At 41.2% G+C, this 20288-nt stretch overlaps 1 protein-coding gene across 3 annotated transcripts in view; it reads left to right on the top strand.

The window, feature by feature from the left end:
- Window positions 1-673: 673 nt before the first annotated feature.
- The window catches only part of LOC126526411 (uncharacterized), a 105321-nt gene continuing 85706 nt past the window's right edge, over window positions 674-20288 (top strand). For 2 of the 3 annotated variants that reach the window (XM_072289640.1, XM_072289642.1), the window contains exon 1: window positions 14080-16319. In XM_072289640.1, the coding sequence (XP_072145741.1) occupies window positions 16256-16319 (64 nt within the window). In that variant the 5' untranslated portion in view covers window positions 14080-16255. Of the gene's footprint in view, window positions 947-14079; window positions 16320-20288 lie in introns of those variants that run through there. The other variant, XM_072289641.1, reaches the window with a different exon arrangement.

Below are 20288 nucleotides of genomic sequence, written 5' to 3'. Positions count from 1 at the left end.
TAGTGGTCGGATCACATTTTATAAGATTGATAATAACATCGAGCTACGGGGAGACGAGCAATTCGTACAGTGGTTATGCCCACTTACGCAAGTCGAGTGGACTGTCTGTGTGAATTTGCTTTCCTCTTCTCGCCTTGAATGCGACGCTCTCTTGTCTTGTCTCGTGATGATCGATTTGTTATTGCGGTTGCAATTATTTACTTCACTTGGAATAAAGTTTGGCTTCAAAGCTGCTTTTATATGTGACACTGTTTTCTTAAAAACCATGCTTAAAATAGCAAATATACGTTTTGCTACTTTTTAATTCGTTGCCATTGCCATCAATTCGAAAGGGCATTTCTTTTCGTATAGCAGCGCGTCGCCAAAGTAACAGTCAGTGGGCTCAAGTGCTCTTCGTGTAAGTGACACTAAGTTTATCCGTGTGACACGAATAGAACTTAACTTCCAGGAGTTCTCTAACTTATTGTTTACAAAGAATAGAAAGGCGCCCGCGCTGCACTTTTCACAGATGATGATCGATGAACATTCACAATGTTTTGTATCTAAGCTTGACAGCAAGATAGAAGGAGGAAAGGCCACAACTAATACGCTCTCACTTGCTGCCGACTCCAATCGTCAACTGCTAGCAAAATGTCACGGCGTTCGTCGCATGGCCACTTTTATACAGCTTCGTCTGATGCGACAGCTCTGCTCGGAGGTATAGAACGGCAGCAACCGGTCCAACATACCGTTAGTAGTCTCTACCGCAGACTGGTCTACGTTCTCCTAGCTGCCCAAAACTTTGGCTCAGACAAGCTAAGTATATTAACCTGTGTCGCTGGATATTCGAGCTGATGCGTTCTTATATTCCATATGAACATGTATATTAGGTCCTGCGCTGGTTGCATACAACTGCTCATCAAGCGAAGAACTCACAAGAATATCGTGCAATTTTATTGCCTCCAAGGTCAGTGACTAAGCGATATGATAGTGATGTAGGGTGCCTGGATGTGGGCGCCTCAGATTGGTCATAGTAGAGACAGAATAAAAACTATTGCATTAGGTAGTGATTAGCATGAAACGTGCGATTTCCGGTTGGCTGTGCAAACGTACTACGTCTCTGCACACAAGCTCCATCAAATAGAGAGTGGTAGTAGTTTCAGCCTAGCCATTGAGCTGAAGGTGAGTATTAGCGAAATCCTTCGGCTCCGCAATTGAGAAAGCCACGCTCTATGTGTGTTGACAGGTGTGCTCCAGCCTTTCGCATTCCTTAGGCGTACACAAAATAGGAACGTAATTTAATCCCTCCGAAATTAGCGTTATTTTAACGGATAACTTGTATAATAAGATTGTTGGCATCACGCACTTGTATGCAAGTGCGTAACATTGCATTTTACCTTCATCGTACTTAATGTTTACGCTTGAAAATTAACACAGAATTTGTTCATACCCAACAATGTCTGTCTTGATACTGACGTAAACCCAGTAGATGTCTATTGCTACTGCACTGGTCAAAAAATTACGGGTAAAGTTGTAATTGAAAAAACAATTCAAAATAAGGCAGACTATAAATTGTGTGCAAGGAACTATATTTTCTGCATCTATGCGGTGTAATTATTACGACTACAAAGACAGGTATAATCAAAGGCAACTTTAGTACAGGGCATATGACTCAAATTTTGAGGACAATTCAAGGAGTTCCAGGACTCCAAAGGCCACTATTTAGGGTGAAAAAAAAAACTTTTATATACCTACACTGAAAAATAGTGAACTCTGCAGCTGATGAGTTGTACACATTCTTCAGGCTCATCGAGTTGCTTTTTCTAAGTTAACCTTGCCGTTGTAAATGCAAATCATTTCCTTGCATTATATTTAGTATTTTCCGACTTAAGTAAAAGATACTCGGCATGTTAATTGCAAAGCATAAAATGTCGTTAGTTCCCCCATTTATATGGCCTACATCGCGAAAACAGAGTCATTGTAGCTGCTGTGTGAACCAACTAGCAAAACGCAGATGGTGGCATGGCTTAGGTGAGTTATCTGTCTTTGTCTAACTTCACGATAGCGAGGGTGATTTAAGCAATCCTGGCGTGACTTTCTGCGGACACGCCACCTTGCAATCGTTTAGCAACGCTCCCAAAAGAAAATAGTCTGGTACTGTTTCCCCCCAGGAAGTTCTCGTGGCATAGCCCGGAGCTGCGATGACTTTGTTGCTTTTAATGTTCGAAAGTCGAAAGGAATTCAAGGAGCTCATTGATGTTTAACAAATTTTAGCGGCCCTTCGTTCACTATATTTTATATTGAATGTTTTCCAATGATTTCGAGGACGTTTACAAAACCTGACGAGGTGCTGCAAAGTAAATGTGAAATATGCTGCTCAGTAATCTTTCAAGTAATCTGACTAACATTGGTACCTCTTGAGAAAAGGTGCAAGACAATATACATCATCTACTTTTGTTGGGGTCGACTGGGTTCAGTGGGGACGTGCGTCTTATTCTGGTGAGTATTATACAGAAGAAAGAAGCGTTGTATTCAAAAGTCTAACGGAATTCTGCCAGATAAGAAGGCGTCATATGGCAGAAACATTCTGCTCAGCATAAAAAAATCCGAAAACAAGCGTGTGCTTATCAACTTTCTTAGGATCCACGTTTCAAACATGACACGAAATATTGGCTCTTGCAAAAGAGTCCTGCAGAGTGCGAAATGCTTAGAGAAGAAGTGGATGCAGACGATATTCTCATTTGGACGCCTCATCATATGATTGTAGCGAAGCAGTAATGCGGCAGTATACATGTTTACATGATGCACACAATATATGGAACGTTTTTTTCAGCGTGCATGGAGATTCTTGCTGTGCTGAGGTGCAGTTCTCCATGAAGAGAATTTTGTGCCTTACCCGTCTTGCTTTGTTGCATTGTTTATGTATACACAGTTGGTATATTGCCTACATGTGTGACGTCGTACAAGTAGCATGTCGTATAACTGAGGAACAAGTTTATGATGGCGTCTACTAAATACTTTAGATAATAATGGATGCCAGGGGTTTCCGGGCCTCTATCCCGCACTCTTACTAGGCCCCACGCGTCTTGTCGAATAGTGTTAGACTTCAAGCACAGAGATCTCAGCCGGTTCTGGAGTGATAACTACAGCCAATAATTTCTTGCAAGCTGAAGTATAAAAAGAAACATTTATGCTCGCAAACACCACCATAGACATGCACACGTGTTACGCCGAGTTATCCTTCGTTTATATATTTCCACCCAGTACTGTCTGTACCTCAAACCTCCTGGGCACCTTCTGTATTCGTTATTTACTGTTCTTCCGAAGCTACGGCCATTGTTCATTTGTGTCAATGATCCCGCGGAAAACGAGGCACAAACATCTGTAATACTTCATCAAGTCGGCAGCTTCTGCACGTAACAAAATTTATTTACAGAAATACATTACATTGGTTTAGTTTTCAAAGCATCCATATTTATGTATATGTCAGATGAGGGTTAAGCATAAGTTTTCATTTGAAGCTTTGTTTAGCAAAACGAAGGTTTTTTAGCACTACTGCCGCATTTTGGGGGCCCTTTCTTTCTTGTTTGGGGTCCCAAGGGAGTTCTTCACAAGATCACACGCAAGATCTTCACACTAGACCACCAGGTGGTGCTTGCTGGTCCCGGCATCGCTACTTAAAGGCCATTTTCATCTAATGTCGACCATTCTTGGCAGCAGTAGCAGCTCGTGCACAAAGTCATGCCTTCTTTTCTGCTTGTGCAGGTTGGTTACGACGGCATCTGTCATTTTCTTCGTTATCCTGTGACTGTCACTGCTGCCACAATATGTTTTTACGCTACTTGTGTCCTTGCATTAGGTTTTTAGTGTGGTTTTTATAGTTGTGTCCTGTTAGATATGCCTACATGTGCTGAGCTCGCTAAGAGAATTCATTAACTGTATTTTAGACTTCTTAATGAATCTGATCGGATGGCTGATCCCATCGTGAACAAGGTTATGGTTAACGTGAAGACCTCTGGGGTTGACATGCTGGAGCTAAAGAAGCACGTGGACAGCCTTTAGTCCAGTTTAAAGTTTCTGAATGGTTTGGTTGACAAGCTGCACAGTGGAAAGGCCTCACTTGTGGCAGAAAACAAAGTCATGAAAACTGAAAACTGCTTACTTCCCCGCAAGGTCTTCGAGCTCGAGCAGTACTATAGCATTAACAGCTACGAGATAAAGAGTATCTTCTGTACTCGGAGCGAGAACTGTGTTGCGGTATTGGAGACAGCTGGCAGGAAAATTTGATGTCCCGCGACTTCCTCTGACATCGATGTTGTTCATGGACTCTCTACTAAACATAAGGGCAAGGAAAACCTAATTGCTATATTCTGTTCTCAAACGAAAAACAACGATTTTATCAGCAAGGCACGAAAGGCAAGGCTCTACCTCAGTGACTACGGTAAATATGACAACTTTCCTATATTTGTTAATGATCACTGGACACCACGAAATAAGACACTTTCTTCCAAAGCACTGGTGCTAAATAAAGGTAACAACTGGAAGCACTTGTGGACTGATAACTGTCAGATTAAGGCTAGAAAGACAAGTGAGAGCCGTGTTTGTCACATGGCTGGAGAGTCTGGCGTTTCCGATTTCAATTAACTGCCTCTATTCTAACCCTTAAATGTTATTACCATCAACCAAGGATTCCTACTTGTCAACATCTACACTGAATAAATTCATGTCGCGGGACTGCCATTCAATCATTCCCTTCAATGGTAGAAGTCGGCGCAAGCATTTTCATGATTGTCAGTAGCTGTCTTTTGCACTTAAAACATCTTTTCAATAATATGTGTGTCTGAAACCTGGCTTAGTAATGATGACAAGGACCTATTCTGCTTCAAGTGCTCCATTTTGAGAATTCTCACACAGATACGAGTAATCATTGTGGTGTATTTCTCTCATATAACATTTCATACAAACACCGCCATGACTTGGAATACTAAGTCTGAATCTGTATTTATAGCATTTCATTCCCACGCCTCCTGTACGAACATCAAGAACTTCATGTTTCGCTGCATTTATCGATCACCTTTGTCTTTAGAGATTGAATTCTTTAGTGAACTTGACCAAGCATTGGAAAAAATATAATGCCCTATTAGTACCGCAATCATCATCAGGGATATCAACATTAACCACATGGACACCAATTCATCTAATTCTTCTAGTTATTCAAGCATTTTCCATAGTTTCTTGTATGAATATTCATTACTCTCTCCACTGGATGCTGTAACATTGTCGATGGCACCTAAATTGATCAGGCAGTATCGAACTTAACAGACCCACCTGACACTGGCATTGTTACCACCGACATTACCGATCAGTACCCTATCGTTCTGCGCCTGCACAATCACTCAACCTTAATATTTTATTATTTATTATTTATTAGTTACCTGCATCACCCCGTAGGGCATGTCCCCGTAGGACAGCCTTGAATAAATACATGAACAAATTATTTCAATGCATGGTTAAAAAGCATCATTTTCTGTGATGTATACAATACTCGATGGCAAACTGTTCCAATCTCGAACAGTTCTAAGAAAAAGTAATAACGGAAGACGTCACCCGTACAAGAAAATTACCTGACCTTCAAACAGTGGTCAAGTCGCTTAGATATGTAGTGTGGTGCCTGTATATATTGTTCGCGGTTTATACCTGTTTTAGAATAATAAATATCGTGGAAAAATTTTAATCTGATATGCCTTCAACGATCCTTCAGCCCTATCCATTTAAGTTTGTTTCCTTTCTGTCATGCTAAGCTGGTGGCTATACTTACCAAGAACAAATCTAACTGCCCTATCCTGGATGTTTTCTAATTTATTTATAAGCTCAGATGTGTGCTGGTTCCAACAAACACATCCATATTCAAGTATTGAACGTACAAATCCCGGCCACGGAGGCCGCATTTCGATGGGGGCGAAATGCGAAAATACCCGTGTACACGTGCATTTAGGTGCACGTTAAAGAACCCCAGGTGGTCGAAATTTCCGGAGCCCTCCACTACGGCGTGCCTCATAAGCAGAAAGTGGTTTTGGCACGTAAAACCCCATAATTTAATTTTAATTTTTTTTGAACGTGCATGACTGAAATACAACTGCGTTTTTAAGTTACTCGATAAATGACTAAAAGTGCGCCGCAAGAATCCCAAAACTGACGCTGCCTTATTTCCGATATGGTTAACATGTTTGTTCCATCGTAAATCAGAAGTAAAAAACACACCTAGATGTTTAAATTCCTTGCTTGTGTTTAGAGTTAAATCATGAATTCTATACCTATACGGACGATTAGCTCGTTTTCTTGTCAACGTGACCTGTACAGTCTTATTTCTATTTAATGACATGTCCCAACGCACACACCAGTCTGCTAAAGTATTTCAAACATTTTCAGTTTGAAAGTATTCCACAGTTGTTAGATATCTAGATTATCTGCGAGTGCGTCAAAAGTTGGGAAGAACCACTCGAAAGCAGCGCTAATCACCTCGTAGTTGGCCCTGCTGTAGGCATAAATTTTTCGACTAGCTGTTTTTGCAACCTTCAAATACACAGCTGATAAATCTGCTAGAACAACGTTGTGATCGCTCAAACCTGGCAACACCCATGCAATGTATACAACATCAGGTACGTTACAGAGAAAAAGGTCGAGTACGTGACCTGTTCCGTCAGTGCGCGATGGCTCGTGCACATACTGATAGAAAGTGTTCTGATCTAAAATATCAAAGAAAGTTGAGTATAGGTTCCCTCGAGCTGTATCCCATAGTTCCCCAGCTCACCAGTCAATATTCGGAAGGTTAACGTCCCCCCCCCCCAGAACAAGGTATTCATTGTTAATAGTTTCAAGAAAATTTGATAAATGAATTAGTGGTTCTACAGAAGGCCCAGGAGGCCTATAATATGACGCAAGAACGATTGCTTTCCCATTCTGCAGCCTTGCTTTACAAAAAATCGATTCAGTTTCATTATCCGGAAATTACATTTGCACTCTCGGGATACTATCATGGACAAGAATAAGCACCCCTCCACCACGTGCACAGTGGTCTCGACGAAAACACTCGTACGTTGCCGGAAATACTTCCGTGCTTGCGATAGTCGGGTGAAGCCCAGATTCTGTTCCCAACACAATGGTCTGTTGGACGGTAGGAAGAAAAAAGTGAAAATCCTCAACTTTAGTTTTTACACTGTGGCAGTTGACTAACAGAACGCTGACGGTGAACATCGCAGTATTAACAGTACTTTGTCATCGCTCCGGTGCAACGCCGGCTTTACTATCCCATTGAAAGCGCCCGCTCCCCAAGTGAAGCGTATGAAACTTCAGAGCTGGTTTCAAGCCTTCTTTGCTGTTTTGTTTGGCATACGCACATAATTTATATCGCTTATCACGGACAGTACGGGAAAGGTCTTCAGATATAGCAACGTTCGATCCCGTGAGCCAAAATGCTTTTGCAAGCTCGGCTTGGCGGTCTTTAAAAGAATTGAAGCCAACAATGATGGGCCGATTTTTTCCTTTGCAGAATTTACCCAGCCTGTGTTCACGTTCAATAGCTAACGAAGATAATTCAGGCTTCGCAGTGCACTGACTTATGATGAGTTCCTCAGACTGGGCGGCCGTCTCATTGGCATTAGAATCCTCCAAGTCATAAAAGCGCTAATTATTGCGCCTCTCACGATTTGCCAAGTTGTCTAATTTTTTAGTCATGCCTACCAAAGCATCATGATCTTGTCGCTGCTGATCTTGAACGTTAGCTAAGGTTATTTCAATTGTGTCGATCTTTTCTAGCTTAGTTTCCAACGAAAGAAGCCGAGCTTTAACGTCAGTAACGTCTGCGATGAGCTACGATAACTTGGAAAGTATTGCACATCGACCATTTAACAGTTCTTGGATTTGTTCAGCAGTTGGCGGACCTGGGGGACACTCGATATCTCCGCCACAAAGCAGCAAAATAATTAGATAAAATACCGGGCTACGAAAAAGTCAAAACTTCCTTTTGACATGCACATGTTTCGACAATGCAGAACCGCGTCGCCGACAGGTCTACACTTCAGTCTATAGAGTTGTACTTGACAAAGAAATGTTTCTTGATAGCGTAACTGAAACTGACTGGTCGGAAGCTGTACCATCTAATGATCCTCAAAAAGTGTTATCACAGCTTTCAACGACACTTTCATCGTATTTCAACTCCCACTCACGTAAACTAAAATTCACAAAAAAAGGTGTCATCGCCGCAGAATCCATGGCTTACAGATAGCCTTCTCAAAGCAATGTGGTCTCGTGAAAATTTGTATAAAAAAACTAACAGACAACCTTTCAATACCAAACTACTTGCCCGTTACAAAAAATTTTTCTAGCTCACTTTCTGCACAGCTGAGAAGTGCGAAGAGGAATTATAACGAAAAAACATTATAGAAAGTGGTAACAGCACTACGAAAACTGGGAAATACTTGACACCTTTTTAAACCGTAACTCTCAGAAAGTCATTTTGAGGATCATTCACAATGAACTGATATACATTATTCACATCTTGTGATGATTTCTTGAAATACACTTCTGATTCTGCTGCATGCTGTGACATGTCCTTTAGCAACTTACCTCGTTCATACTTTTCTTCTTTTTCCGACGACACCTGATGTAGTAATTTTAATAATTAGGACTCTAAAAGCCGGTAGCTCTGGCCTCGATAAAATTAACGCTTACACATTAATACGATCACACGACATATCACTAACGTTCTCTGAGCTATCATTAACGTGATTTTAAAACCGATGTTTCCCACGTGAACTCGAACTCGGTCGAGTCATTCCTATCTTCAAAAATGGTGATCGCACATTTGCACAGAATTATAGACCCATTTCTGTTCTTCCATTTTTAAACAAAATTATTGAAAAACTTATCGAAAAGAATCTAACATAATCTTTAGATAAATTTAGCTTTTTTCCCTTACCAGTTTGCGATTGATGAAGGTGCATTTGCAGGCTCGATATTCTTTGACCTATCCAAGGCCTTCGAAACAATTAATCACACTATTCTTTGGGCTAAAGTTGAAGCCATTGGAATAACTGGTCCGCGACTACATTTAATCCGCACTTACTTACAAGTTAGAATAGAAGTCGTTAACATTCCTGGGTACTACCTTAAAGAAGCTACTACTAACATTGGTGCATCACGCGGGTCCACATTAGGCCCCCTACTTTTCCTAATTTGTATTATTGATCTGCCTAGTTGTATTTTCTCATCGAAGTGCATTCTGCCCGCTGATGACAACTATATTGAGTTCTAACGATTGTGTAACAACGCTAACAAATCAGCTAAACAAAGTTCTCGGGAAAATTCCCACATGGTGTGAACTTAATCAGCTGAAGATTAAAAATAGGGTCATTCCACGCAAACTGTTCCAACCTTGGCGCTCGACCATCAGCGATTTACTTGAAAAAAATTGAGGACTATCTATTTAAAGCAAGAAGTCATTCTGTAAAACATTTTCTGAAAAAAATTTTTCAGCACCGCTAGGAACATGTGAAGTTTTTAGAAAGCTCGAAAATAAGAGTCATAAAACGCATCGTCAAAAAATGTTCTCTTTTTAAATTAGGCGAGCAAACGATTTTTTCTTGGGAATGAAGATAGGCTTTTCACTTAAAAAAAGGTGTTATCCATCTTTACGTTTCCGTGAGCTTTTATACGGCACTGAGTATGCAAAATTTGGTGCATATTGGGAATTTTCTTGGAGAAAGATTACTTTTACTGAAACGTTGTGTTTGATAGTAACTAATTGCCAGCAAGCTGTACTGTCAGTGAAAAATAATTTGGGACGAATATAACGTGAAATGACCTGTACAGCTGGCGACAAAATTTAAAAAAAGTTAGTTTTAGCCTATGTTCAGTCGTAAATTTAACATTGAGATGGTCGGGGTAAAAATACGCTATATAGTGTATTTATTAGAAACATCTATTGTCTAGAAACTCAGAACCTTTTATCAGATTACTTTTTGTTTTAAGCAAGAAAAATATTTTTGAATTTATGTTATACCGGTCTCTGCGCTTGCACGTGTTCCCCCTTGGTAGGAAAGCGTTCTAGCGGTAAGTAGCACTTGCGCGGACGCGAAATTTCCTGAGTCGATGGAGGAGCATATAGACAAGATGATCAGCTCCATGTTTTTACTTGAGTGCTTTATTAGAAATTATTAGTCGAGCCAATAAAAACGCGAGCCCCAATAGAGCACATTTAACCGGATGTCGCCGTACACCTACGGCCTGCATAGCGTCGTCACGCGGCATAGGAAAGTTACGCCGGTGAGTGCAGAGTGCACTTAGGTACACTAAGATTTAGACACCGGCGAAAACATTGTGAATAAGAAAACAATCTGTTGCTTTATTACGGCAAATATGTAGCAAATGTCAGCCAACACAATCGTGTTTTGGCGACCATGTTGGCAATGAAGTTAGAGGAGCGGTGTCCACTCGTCATTAAATGTTTTGGCATGCTTAAGTTCAAAATACTGCATTTAAAAAGATGATGGAAATAAATGAATACGTTTAGTTGTTCGCCCTCTCTGTCTTTCTTGTAGTTAAATGTTCACTTCAGACCGAATGGGGCAGTTCGCTGACCTTTGTGAAGCGCAGGACTTAACATTCAGTCTGCGATAACTGAAGAAAGAAATGGGAAGGCTCGTTCGAGTTATCGACTGTATAAAGGTTGCGGCTATAATCTTAAAACGCGCTCCTATGCTCCTCAGATGCGTTATATTTTTTCACACAAAACCTGATATGTTTCAATGCTTGCACTTCCCCTCGTGGTCTTCTTGCAGCAATGTTCAGATTAAGGTAAGAATGACGTCTCTTAGGCATTAGCAGGCCACAATAGTTGCTTTAAATAAAAGGAAGGAGATTTCAAGTGCAAATATTTTCTGTACCTACAGCTATAATTTATTTCTGTAGCGGCTCTAGCAAGACCTGAGAGCTATTATTGGTGATATCTGCCAGAGAAATCAGCCTATTTATGCTGAAGCGTGGAAAGACTCATCCAGATCCGCCTAAAGGATTACAGTTTTGACTGTGCCACTTTTGCGCTACAGAATAAGATGGGCATCAGATACTTTTCTTCGCAGCGACTTTATTATAACTTCCCCGAAACTGCATGGAAGGCTTCTAATCCCACCAACCCGTACATCTCGTCGCCTCTTTAACTCTTGCAGCATCCAGCGCTTGCATAGTTCAACAGCTTCCTTTAATCAATCGTTTTTGCCTAGCGCCATTATAGAGTGGAACAATTTACCAGATAGAGTTGTCAATGAGCGCAACCCCATTATCTTCAAGCAGCTGCTTACTGATCACCTTAAACCCTAACCTTACAATGACCGTACTGTGCCTTCATTCTTTTGCGATTGCTGTCTCACATTGTGACTGTTCTGCTGATTTGCTTTTGCATTCTATTCAGTGTGCCTCTTGTTGTTGTTGTTGTTTTATTTTTTTTTAATGCGAATCCACAGGCTGAGTCTTGTAAGAAATTGTAACCATATCTTTGTTTCTATCCTTATCTTCTGTAACCCCCCCTTATGTAATACCCCGACAGGGGTCCTTAAGGAAAAATAAATGATGATGATGATGATGATGATGATGAATAGTCTTCTTGTATATGGGTGTTTAGTGTGGCAGCAGTCATTATTTCATATCTCGGAACGCAGGAATAAGAAACCCATGCTATTCATTTCGCACACGTTTATTGCATCAGACATGGAGGAAGGAAACCCAGCAGAGGCCCCGACCAGCACGAACGTATTAGAGAGAGTGTGGCGGAATTGATGTGCTGTTTTTCGCAAAGGAGCACTGGGACGGGTATCCCAAATGTCAACATTGCCATAGCAACCACGCTCACGAAGCTTTCGTTGCTGCTCTTGGTCTCTGAAAAGTGAGATAAGATTTTTCCGCCGGTGCATTTTTGGCAGAACATTGTGTTTGGCGAAAACAGCTAACTTTGGAGTGTGGTGTGTAAGCTTGAAAGTTCTGTTTGGGTCTGTGAGGGTGAGTGTCAGCCAGCAACATATACACTCAAGCAATCACGGCGCGGATCTTTGTCGTCTTCTTCAACGTGCCACGGAAAGAAACAGGAGCACGTCTGCTTCACTAAAACTGCAACAGAAGTTTCGTAGGCTTTGTTTTCACGCGCGTCGGCAGCACACGCTTCCGGCGGTTTGTAACAATGCAAGTTCGAACTTCGCGCCCATCTGCTCCGGCGAGCTGCAGAACCGCCTATTTGAGGCGCAACCTTTTTACAGTCGATAGCTCGAACGAGCCTTCCCATTTTTTTCTTTCCGATGCCGCGTGACGACTCCATGCAGGCCGTCGGTGTACGGTGACCTCCGGTTAAATGCGCTCTATTGGGGCTCGCGTTATTTATTGGCTCGGCTAATAATTTCTAATAAAACATTCAAGTAAAAACTTGGAGCTCATTCTCTTGTCTAGATGTTCCTCCACCGACTCAAGAATTTGGCGTCCGCGCAAGTTCTACATACCGCTAGGACGTTTTCCTACGAAGGGGAAACACGTGCAAGCACAGAGACCGGTATAACACAAATTCAAAAATGTTTTTCGTGCTTAAAACAAAAGGTCATTTGATAAAAGTTTTTCAGTTTCTAGACAACTGATGTTTCTAATAAATACACGATTTAGCTTATTTTTACCCCGAACACCTCCATGCTAAATTTACGATTAAGCATTGGCTAAAACTGACTGTTTTGCAAATTTGTCGTCAGTTGTACAGACCATTTCACGTTATATTCGTTCCAAGATATTTTTCACCTAAAGTACAACTTGGTGGAAATTAGTTACTATAAAAAACAACGTTTCGGTGAAAGTAATCTTTCTGCAAAAAAATTCCCAATACGCACAAATTTTGTATATTCAGTGCCGTATAAGAAACTCACAGAAACGTAAAGATGAATAACACCTTTTTTGAGTGAAAAGCTTAACTTCATTCTCAAGAAAAAGCGTGTGCTCGCCTGATTTAAGAAGGGAAAATTTTTTGACAGTGCGTTTTACGAGTCATCCTTTCGAGCTTTCCAGAAAAATTCACATGTTCCTAGCAGTGCTGAAAAAAATTTTTTCGCGAAAATGTTTTACAGAAAGACTTCTTGATTTCAATAGATTGTCCTCAATTTTTTTCAATGAAATCGCTGATAGTCGAGCGCCCAGGTTGGGACAGTTGGCGTGGAATGGCCATTTAACTGGACCAATTTTTTCGTCTTTGCCTCGCATCAGCAATCGCCTGAGCTGCTTCAGTATATTTCCATCAACAATCACCTAATCAGTGCAAATAATCATTGAAGCTATTTGGGTATGGAATTTGCTCGCCACCTGAAATTTCTCCAGAACATAGCTAATAGAAAAAAGGTAATGGCACATGGAATATCCGTTTTGTTCAAGGTAGGACGATATTTCCATTTTCTACTCTCAGGTAACTTTATTGTGTGTTTTTTCATTCTCATTTTAAGTATTATAACTATGAATCATGGCGAAACACTTATAACAGTCAACTAACTTTGTTGCCAGTCATTGAGAATCGAGCTATTCGCTTAACATTTTCACCTCGTAGCATTAGTGGTCAGGTATTACACGAACATAATATATTTAATGTGACTGATTTTGTTAAATATACCCTCGCCATATTTATCTCTAAGCCCTTAAACAATGATATTCCAGTAACCACCATACCAAAAACATCCCTTATTAATGTAAATAATACTCGATTTGTAGGCAATATGAACTTCATCTTACCCTACATTCGAACCAACTATAGTTAGCAGTAAATGCACTTTTCAGTTTTACCTCTCTTAAACACTTTACCATTTCCTTTAAAATTGCTGAAAGCTCACAGATTTTATACAGAACTCAAGCACTTTTTTTTAGCTTCCTCCGACTTTTCTACTTAAGCGTAGTAGAAGTAGTGTGTCAACTGGACTTCAACTTCGTTTCTATATTTGTCTACCGCATTTTTCTTGATTTTTTTCCTTAAGCCCCCTTTGTAGTTTCACCTACCGTGGGTGAATTCGAACCCTTTTTATTGTTTAATGCATTCATCTGCTGATTTTCTGTCAATTTATGCCTTGTCTCCTAAAACTTTCATTATGGTAACTGTTGCATGTCGTCATTGTTTGCATAGTGATTCTAGTCATCATGCACAGGAGGTCCCACTCGATTTTCCAGCTAGGGATCTTCTTGTGTATTTATTTATCATCTAATTATCCCCATTTTGGTCCTGAATAAACTGATTCTGATTCTGATTCTCCTTTTAGCCTCTATCGTCTGCGTAGGTGTACACTGTCGTCATATCTTGCGTATAAGCTGATATAATGTATTATTCTGATTCCACTATTGCATCCTTTCCATACCATTAACTCTCAAGGATGCTTAATTAGCCAGGTGCACTTAAACGCTTGAGTCATCTTTGTGTGTTGCATGTGTTTTCAGTTCGCTAACATGTTTTGCGATCAACGCACCAAGTAGCAAGTGATTTTGGCACGTGAAAGTCGTAAAGTCATCTGCACTTTGTCGTTCGTAGCGAAATTATTTGCGTTTCGAAGTAGCTTGACTAAAGCGCTCTCTAATACTCACTATTAGGAAATATGCGATTGATGTCATCAGGCGCATATGAAAGAGAATGCAGAACTCCTTTCTTTGAGTTCGAAATGGCGCCCCCTCTTAGATCTTGGCAGCTGCGAAAGAGGCAGAACTTACATGAAGCCATAGAGAAGTCGTATTTCTGGAATAAGACACCTGCACACTGCACATACCACGTGTTCTTTCACAACACAGCATGCTCTCAAACTTGGAAAGCTTATCTTCCATAGATAGACCTGAGCGACGAGTTGTGCCGATTTTTTGACATCTTCGCAATTTCATTTTAAGATTTGAATTGAACGTTGGTTTGCTTTACCTACGAACCAACTCAATAAATATTTCATTATGCTACCCTAAACATTACGTCGGTAATTCAACAAGACATTTCCCAAATACTGAAGATCACGTCGCTTTCTGTTGAATGAATAAAATGATTTTGGCTGTAGCTAGTCCTGTATCTTTTCTCACATATTTCTTGAACTTGTCTGCCTTTGACCTAGTAGAACCGATGGTATGTGACATCACGCCATCGATTTGTGCCTAAGGCCTGAATATCAAGACGTTTCGGGCATATACACTGAATATAAATGCCAAGATTGTATCAATATTGGACCCTGAACAACAAAAAGCATGAATAGCTGTTATAGACTAGCGAAAAACAAACAATGAGTCATCGTCTGCGTCCGCCTACTTACTCAGTACGCAGAAACAGCAGCAATACCCTCATCCACCTATGCTTGCATCGCAGCTTCTTGCGTTTCGTGAATCTGCGACACGGCCCAACTCACGTGATCATAAGTGATCCCGGAGGGCAGTTCATCACCGACGCTGTAGAAGACCTGCTTCGTCTGTGCGTTGTCCATTTCCGACACTCAATGCCGTATCGTGCACAGACCTATGGTCTTGTTGAACGGAAGAACCGAAAGCTGATAAACATGCTATTACGTATTCTCTGACTACAGAAACACAGAGGTTGAAGAAGTAGAGGATGACAACGTTCCGTGCGACGAGCAGCAGGGTTTACACGGCTATCTTCGCGATCAATCATCTATGTCATGCTTAATCAGTAATTAAACACGCGATAACCCGTAACAATGCTATTACGGGGGCGAAATGCCATATCACGCCTATAAACTACCCTAACAAGTCTGACACGCGTCCGATGTATGTCACATACCAAACGCCCTGATATGCTGACACTGTGAGGCCACCAATATCGTGAGGACCACAAGTGCGCTGTACGTCGCGCCCTATGCGGTGGCGCACACCACGCCAGGGACTAGGAGTGTAAGAAACTACTCAAGCCCAAAGATACCACTAAATAAAAAACATGTAGGCTAGCCCAGGTGTCAATGTCACTACGACAGAGTAAACATTGCTGTGGCGAGTTCTAAATAGCCAGCACATAAAGATGTTTGTTTAGGCTGCTAGATAAACGTCTACAGTGACGCAAGCTGTCCGCCTGAAATGAAATAATACAGGATATCTTTCTGTAGACGAAACAATTCTGGGATGTGGTTTTCATATGTGCCTTTTCTTTAAAAATGGAATGCAGCCTAACTCGTTGCATCTTTTTGCATGTCAAACTCGTTTCTAGGGTCAACGGCTACGACGCACGCAAAGAAGTAAAATGACGATATGGCAGAGTGTGTTGTTGCTTGCAACAGCAAGCTATGTGTCGTCTATTTGTGACGGTAAGTTAAATATTATAGAACTACAATTTGCGCTATCTTGTAGACTATCATATTTTTCTGCTATTCATAGAATTGTCTGGCAAAATAATTTCAATAAAAATTGGATGGCCTGTAAACACTCTTTAGCATACAAATTTTTAATTGATGTGTGGCTCAGCGCAAGCGGATTCGGCATTATGCGGCATTACTTACGCTTCCAAGACGTCTTAGTGCATTTACCTGACGCTGGTACACCTTTTTCTATGTATGTATTTGTGTATTTAGATGTAATTGCTAATGAAGAATTCCGAGATTCATATGAAATAAGTGTTTACAAAGCCCATACGCCTGCACAACATGCTTCGGAACAATCCAGTGTGCTTTTACTTGCTCTATATAGATCCGTGCAGGTGGAGGCACTTATTACAACAAGCGGCTTCATGAATTGAAGCTCCAAAAAAGACGGAAGCACGGAATGGTCGTAAACAAGCTCTCGACAGCCCCCCCCCCCCCTCGTCCTTCTTGATAATGTATACTTTTCTGATTCTCAGTGGCTATGGTGTTCGGTGGCTGAGCACGAGGTCGCGGGATCGTATCCCGGCCACGGTGGCCGCAGTTCGATAGGGGCGAAATGCGAGAACAATTGTGTACTTAGATTTAGGCACATTAAAGAACCCCAGGCGTTGTAACTCTCCGGAGTCCTCCACCCCGGCGTGCCTTATAATCAGAAAGTGGCTTTCGCACGTAAAACCTCATATATTAAATATTTTTTTTTTACTTTTATGCACAATAACTTGCATTGCTAGCCAAATACAACGGTTGCATTAGACAAATACATCAATTTATCAGAAGCAACAAAATCAGATTTTCTGAATGAAGTATAATCACTTTAGCTGAACGCCTTCTTAATTAAAAAACTGCGAGAGTGCTTTAATCATTTCGGAAGGAATTCACTATTTTCATTGACATTAAAAGTATGCTTGATAATATTTCATGCAACAGGTAACGGCATAGTTTTAGTCAATTAAATAAATGAGATATTTATCTTGCGCCGTCGAAAAGGGTACGTATACAAAATATTCTTTACACTCTACTAATAACTCTCCTCAGCTCTTCCTAGGGCATAGACTATATTCCCCCACTGCCTTGTCTCCAGCCTGCTTGTTGCCTACCCTGGTAATGAAGCCGCCCATCAGTATAGTATATTTTGTTTTGACTTTACCCATCGCCGATTCCACGTCTTCATAGAAGCTTTCGACTTCCTGGTCATGAAGGATGTAGGGGCGTAGACCTGTACGAACTTGAATTTGTACCTCATATTAAGTTTCACAACAAGACCTGTCACCGTCTCGTTAATTATATAGAATCCCTGTATGTTACCCACTATATCCTTATCAATAAGGAATCTGAGTCATAGTCTTTTGGCCTCCTAACTTCACTGAGCCCTATTATATCCCATTTACTGCCCTCTAATTCCTCCAATAGCATTGCTACGCTCGCCTCACTAGATAACGCTCTAGCGTTAAACGTTGCCACGTTCAGATTCCAATGGCGGCCTCTCCGGAACCAGGGATTCTTAGCACCCTCTGCTGCGTCGCAGGTGTTACCGCCACCGTGGTCAGTTGCTTCACAGCTGCTGAGGACTGAGGGGCGGGGTTTGATTGTTGTATTCATATAGGAGGTTGTGGTCAAGTGCTGCACCAGGGTGGCCAATCCTGCTCTGGTGAGGGAGTGCGTTATCGGTTCTGGTCACCGGGATCAGGCCGCACTCCAGGCCTGTGCATGCAATTTTATCAACACGCGGTTTTTTATTATTTTTTATCCTGTGGAAAATTGCCCGACACCGGGATTCGAACCACGGTACTCTTGCACGTGAGGCGGATGCTTGACCTCTACGCCACCGCTGCACATTCGAACACAATTACTTCAACAGAAATGACCGAGGTCCTACATTTTATCTTGTGTACTAAAAACACAATCCCGTAAAATGAAGCACGTGCAACTCATCGCACATGTTACCTGAAGTTCTACTTGGAGAAAGCCTATTATTGTTAACATCGCTCACGAAAACTAAACGAAGCTGTGAATTAGGTTGCAAACTGTGGTCCCAATATTTGACAGCAATGCGGTAGGTTAGCATGAACAAAGAAGATACCGATGTGAAAGCAAACGGCTTCGAAAATATCAGTGGGCACGAACCAAAGCCTTACCAGTGAGGGACTCATTGTTTCTTCCAAGCAATATGTGCTTCCTCTTTTTAACCTAAAGGAAAATCCCAACGGACGCCTACTTTTTAAGTCATGCAAACCTATAATTTTACAGCAAAATTTTTAGTGAAACCTGACACGGCCGAAAACGCTATGTTTCTTTTATTTTTGTCACTGAAGTTTAATATTCAGCAAGTTTATATTTTAGGAAAAAGTGTGGAGCGTTAGGTGGGGTGCGCAGGCAAACTTGTAGCAGTCTTGGGTGTAAATAGCGCTTAAGCGAGCATGGAAAATCACTTGTGTTCTGGCTGTGTTGAGGTGTGATGTTAAAGGGACCGTAAGGAGCAAAATAATTTCTTTTGCATCAGTAAATTACCCTTCTACAACACCAAAAACACCACTCTTGCCACGATGAGGCTCCTGATAAGCCAGAAAATCGCCAGAACGAAATGCGGGTGGCGCGCCTCTTTGAAGTTCCCGCACCTGGTCACTGCGACGTCATGGATTTCTATAGCATCTTCTAGGGCCTACTTAATGATACAGCGATACACATTGACTACATTGTGTTGTTCTAAAGGAATCGAATATTAAACCTGGCTAGCTTTTGGAACCTTTACTGAGCCAACGCGGCCCAAATGCGACAACATATACCTTGGAATCCCTGACCTTACACTGACGTACCAGCATCGGGGTGTCGGCGCGAAATTCACGTACTGATCTTTCCACCTTCATTTTCTCATCTAATAATCGAACAATTATTTTTAAATGACTGCCTGCAGGGTTCTCAGACAATGCTTTATCAGACTAAACTGATTGATTGTTTTGCTTGAGTGTTCCTTTAAGCATCTACAAACTGCCACCCTATCATTGGAAATTGAAATGTGGCAAAAATTGTATTTCAAAAGACTGAGAGCCATGTAAGGATGATATGGCCCATAATTATTAAGCGCAATGTTTATATACGAATTATAAATCTATTTACTTAATTCTGATATGTCCATCTTTTTTCAAATGCTACGTACACGTAGTAGCTTTTGCCGATCCCCTCGGTTACCTGAATGAGATATGCTTAATTTTTAATTCAGTTGAAATTGGGCCTCATACGGTTGTGGATATTATACAAAAAGTATTAAACTGCGTAAGATATGCATACATTTGGTTAACAATTGTGAATTGCATCTGGAGCGTCGAGCCCAAGATATTTACCAAATATCCTGAAAGAACTCAACCTACTCCCATTTAGAAATTTTGGGACCATAAGGTGCATTTGATGAGTGACCTGCTGGAAATTCTTTATAATGTCCGCAAATAACGGGCCTTCCGAAAAATTATTCAAGGCAGTGCTGGAAATCATACAGGGAAGTTGTAGGCAGTGTTTATTGATCCATGGTGTTAAGCATCTGCAATGAGTGCTAGCACTATGACATATGACAATTACCGCCTACCTGACACTATGAAATAGTGTTCAAGTAGGAGGCAATTCTGACAAGCTAGGGTTCTTTAACTAAACCTGAACGCTACTGCAGGGGCGTTTTTCAATTTCCTATTTTTTGAAATGCAGCCGCTGCGACTTGGGATTACAACCCACTGCTACGTGCTCGGAAGCAGAAAGCCATAGTCAAGGCGTCAGAGCAGCGGGTGCACACACAATGCTCCCCGCTCTCTTGAGAAAGCTGTGCGCAAAACTGCGCGACAGAGAGTTCAAATTCCGACGAATGAAGGCCCATGTTATGTTTAATGCATTGAGAGCTTACCATTTCTGGCCATAATGAAGCCTTCGCAA

The sequence above is a fragment of the Dermacentor andersoni genome, chromosome 8, assembly GCF_023375885.2.
Source record: "Dermacentor andersoni chromosome 8, qqDerAnde1_hic_scaffold, whole genome shotgun sequence".
NCBI classification, from domain to species: Eukaryota; Metazoa; Arthropoda; class Arachnida; order Ixodida; family Ixodidae; genus Dermacentor; species Dermacentor andersoni.
Note: the sequence above shows the minus strand (reverse complement) of the source record. Positions and strands in the feature narration are given on the sequence as shown.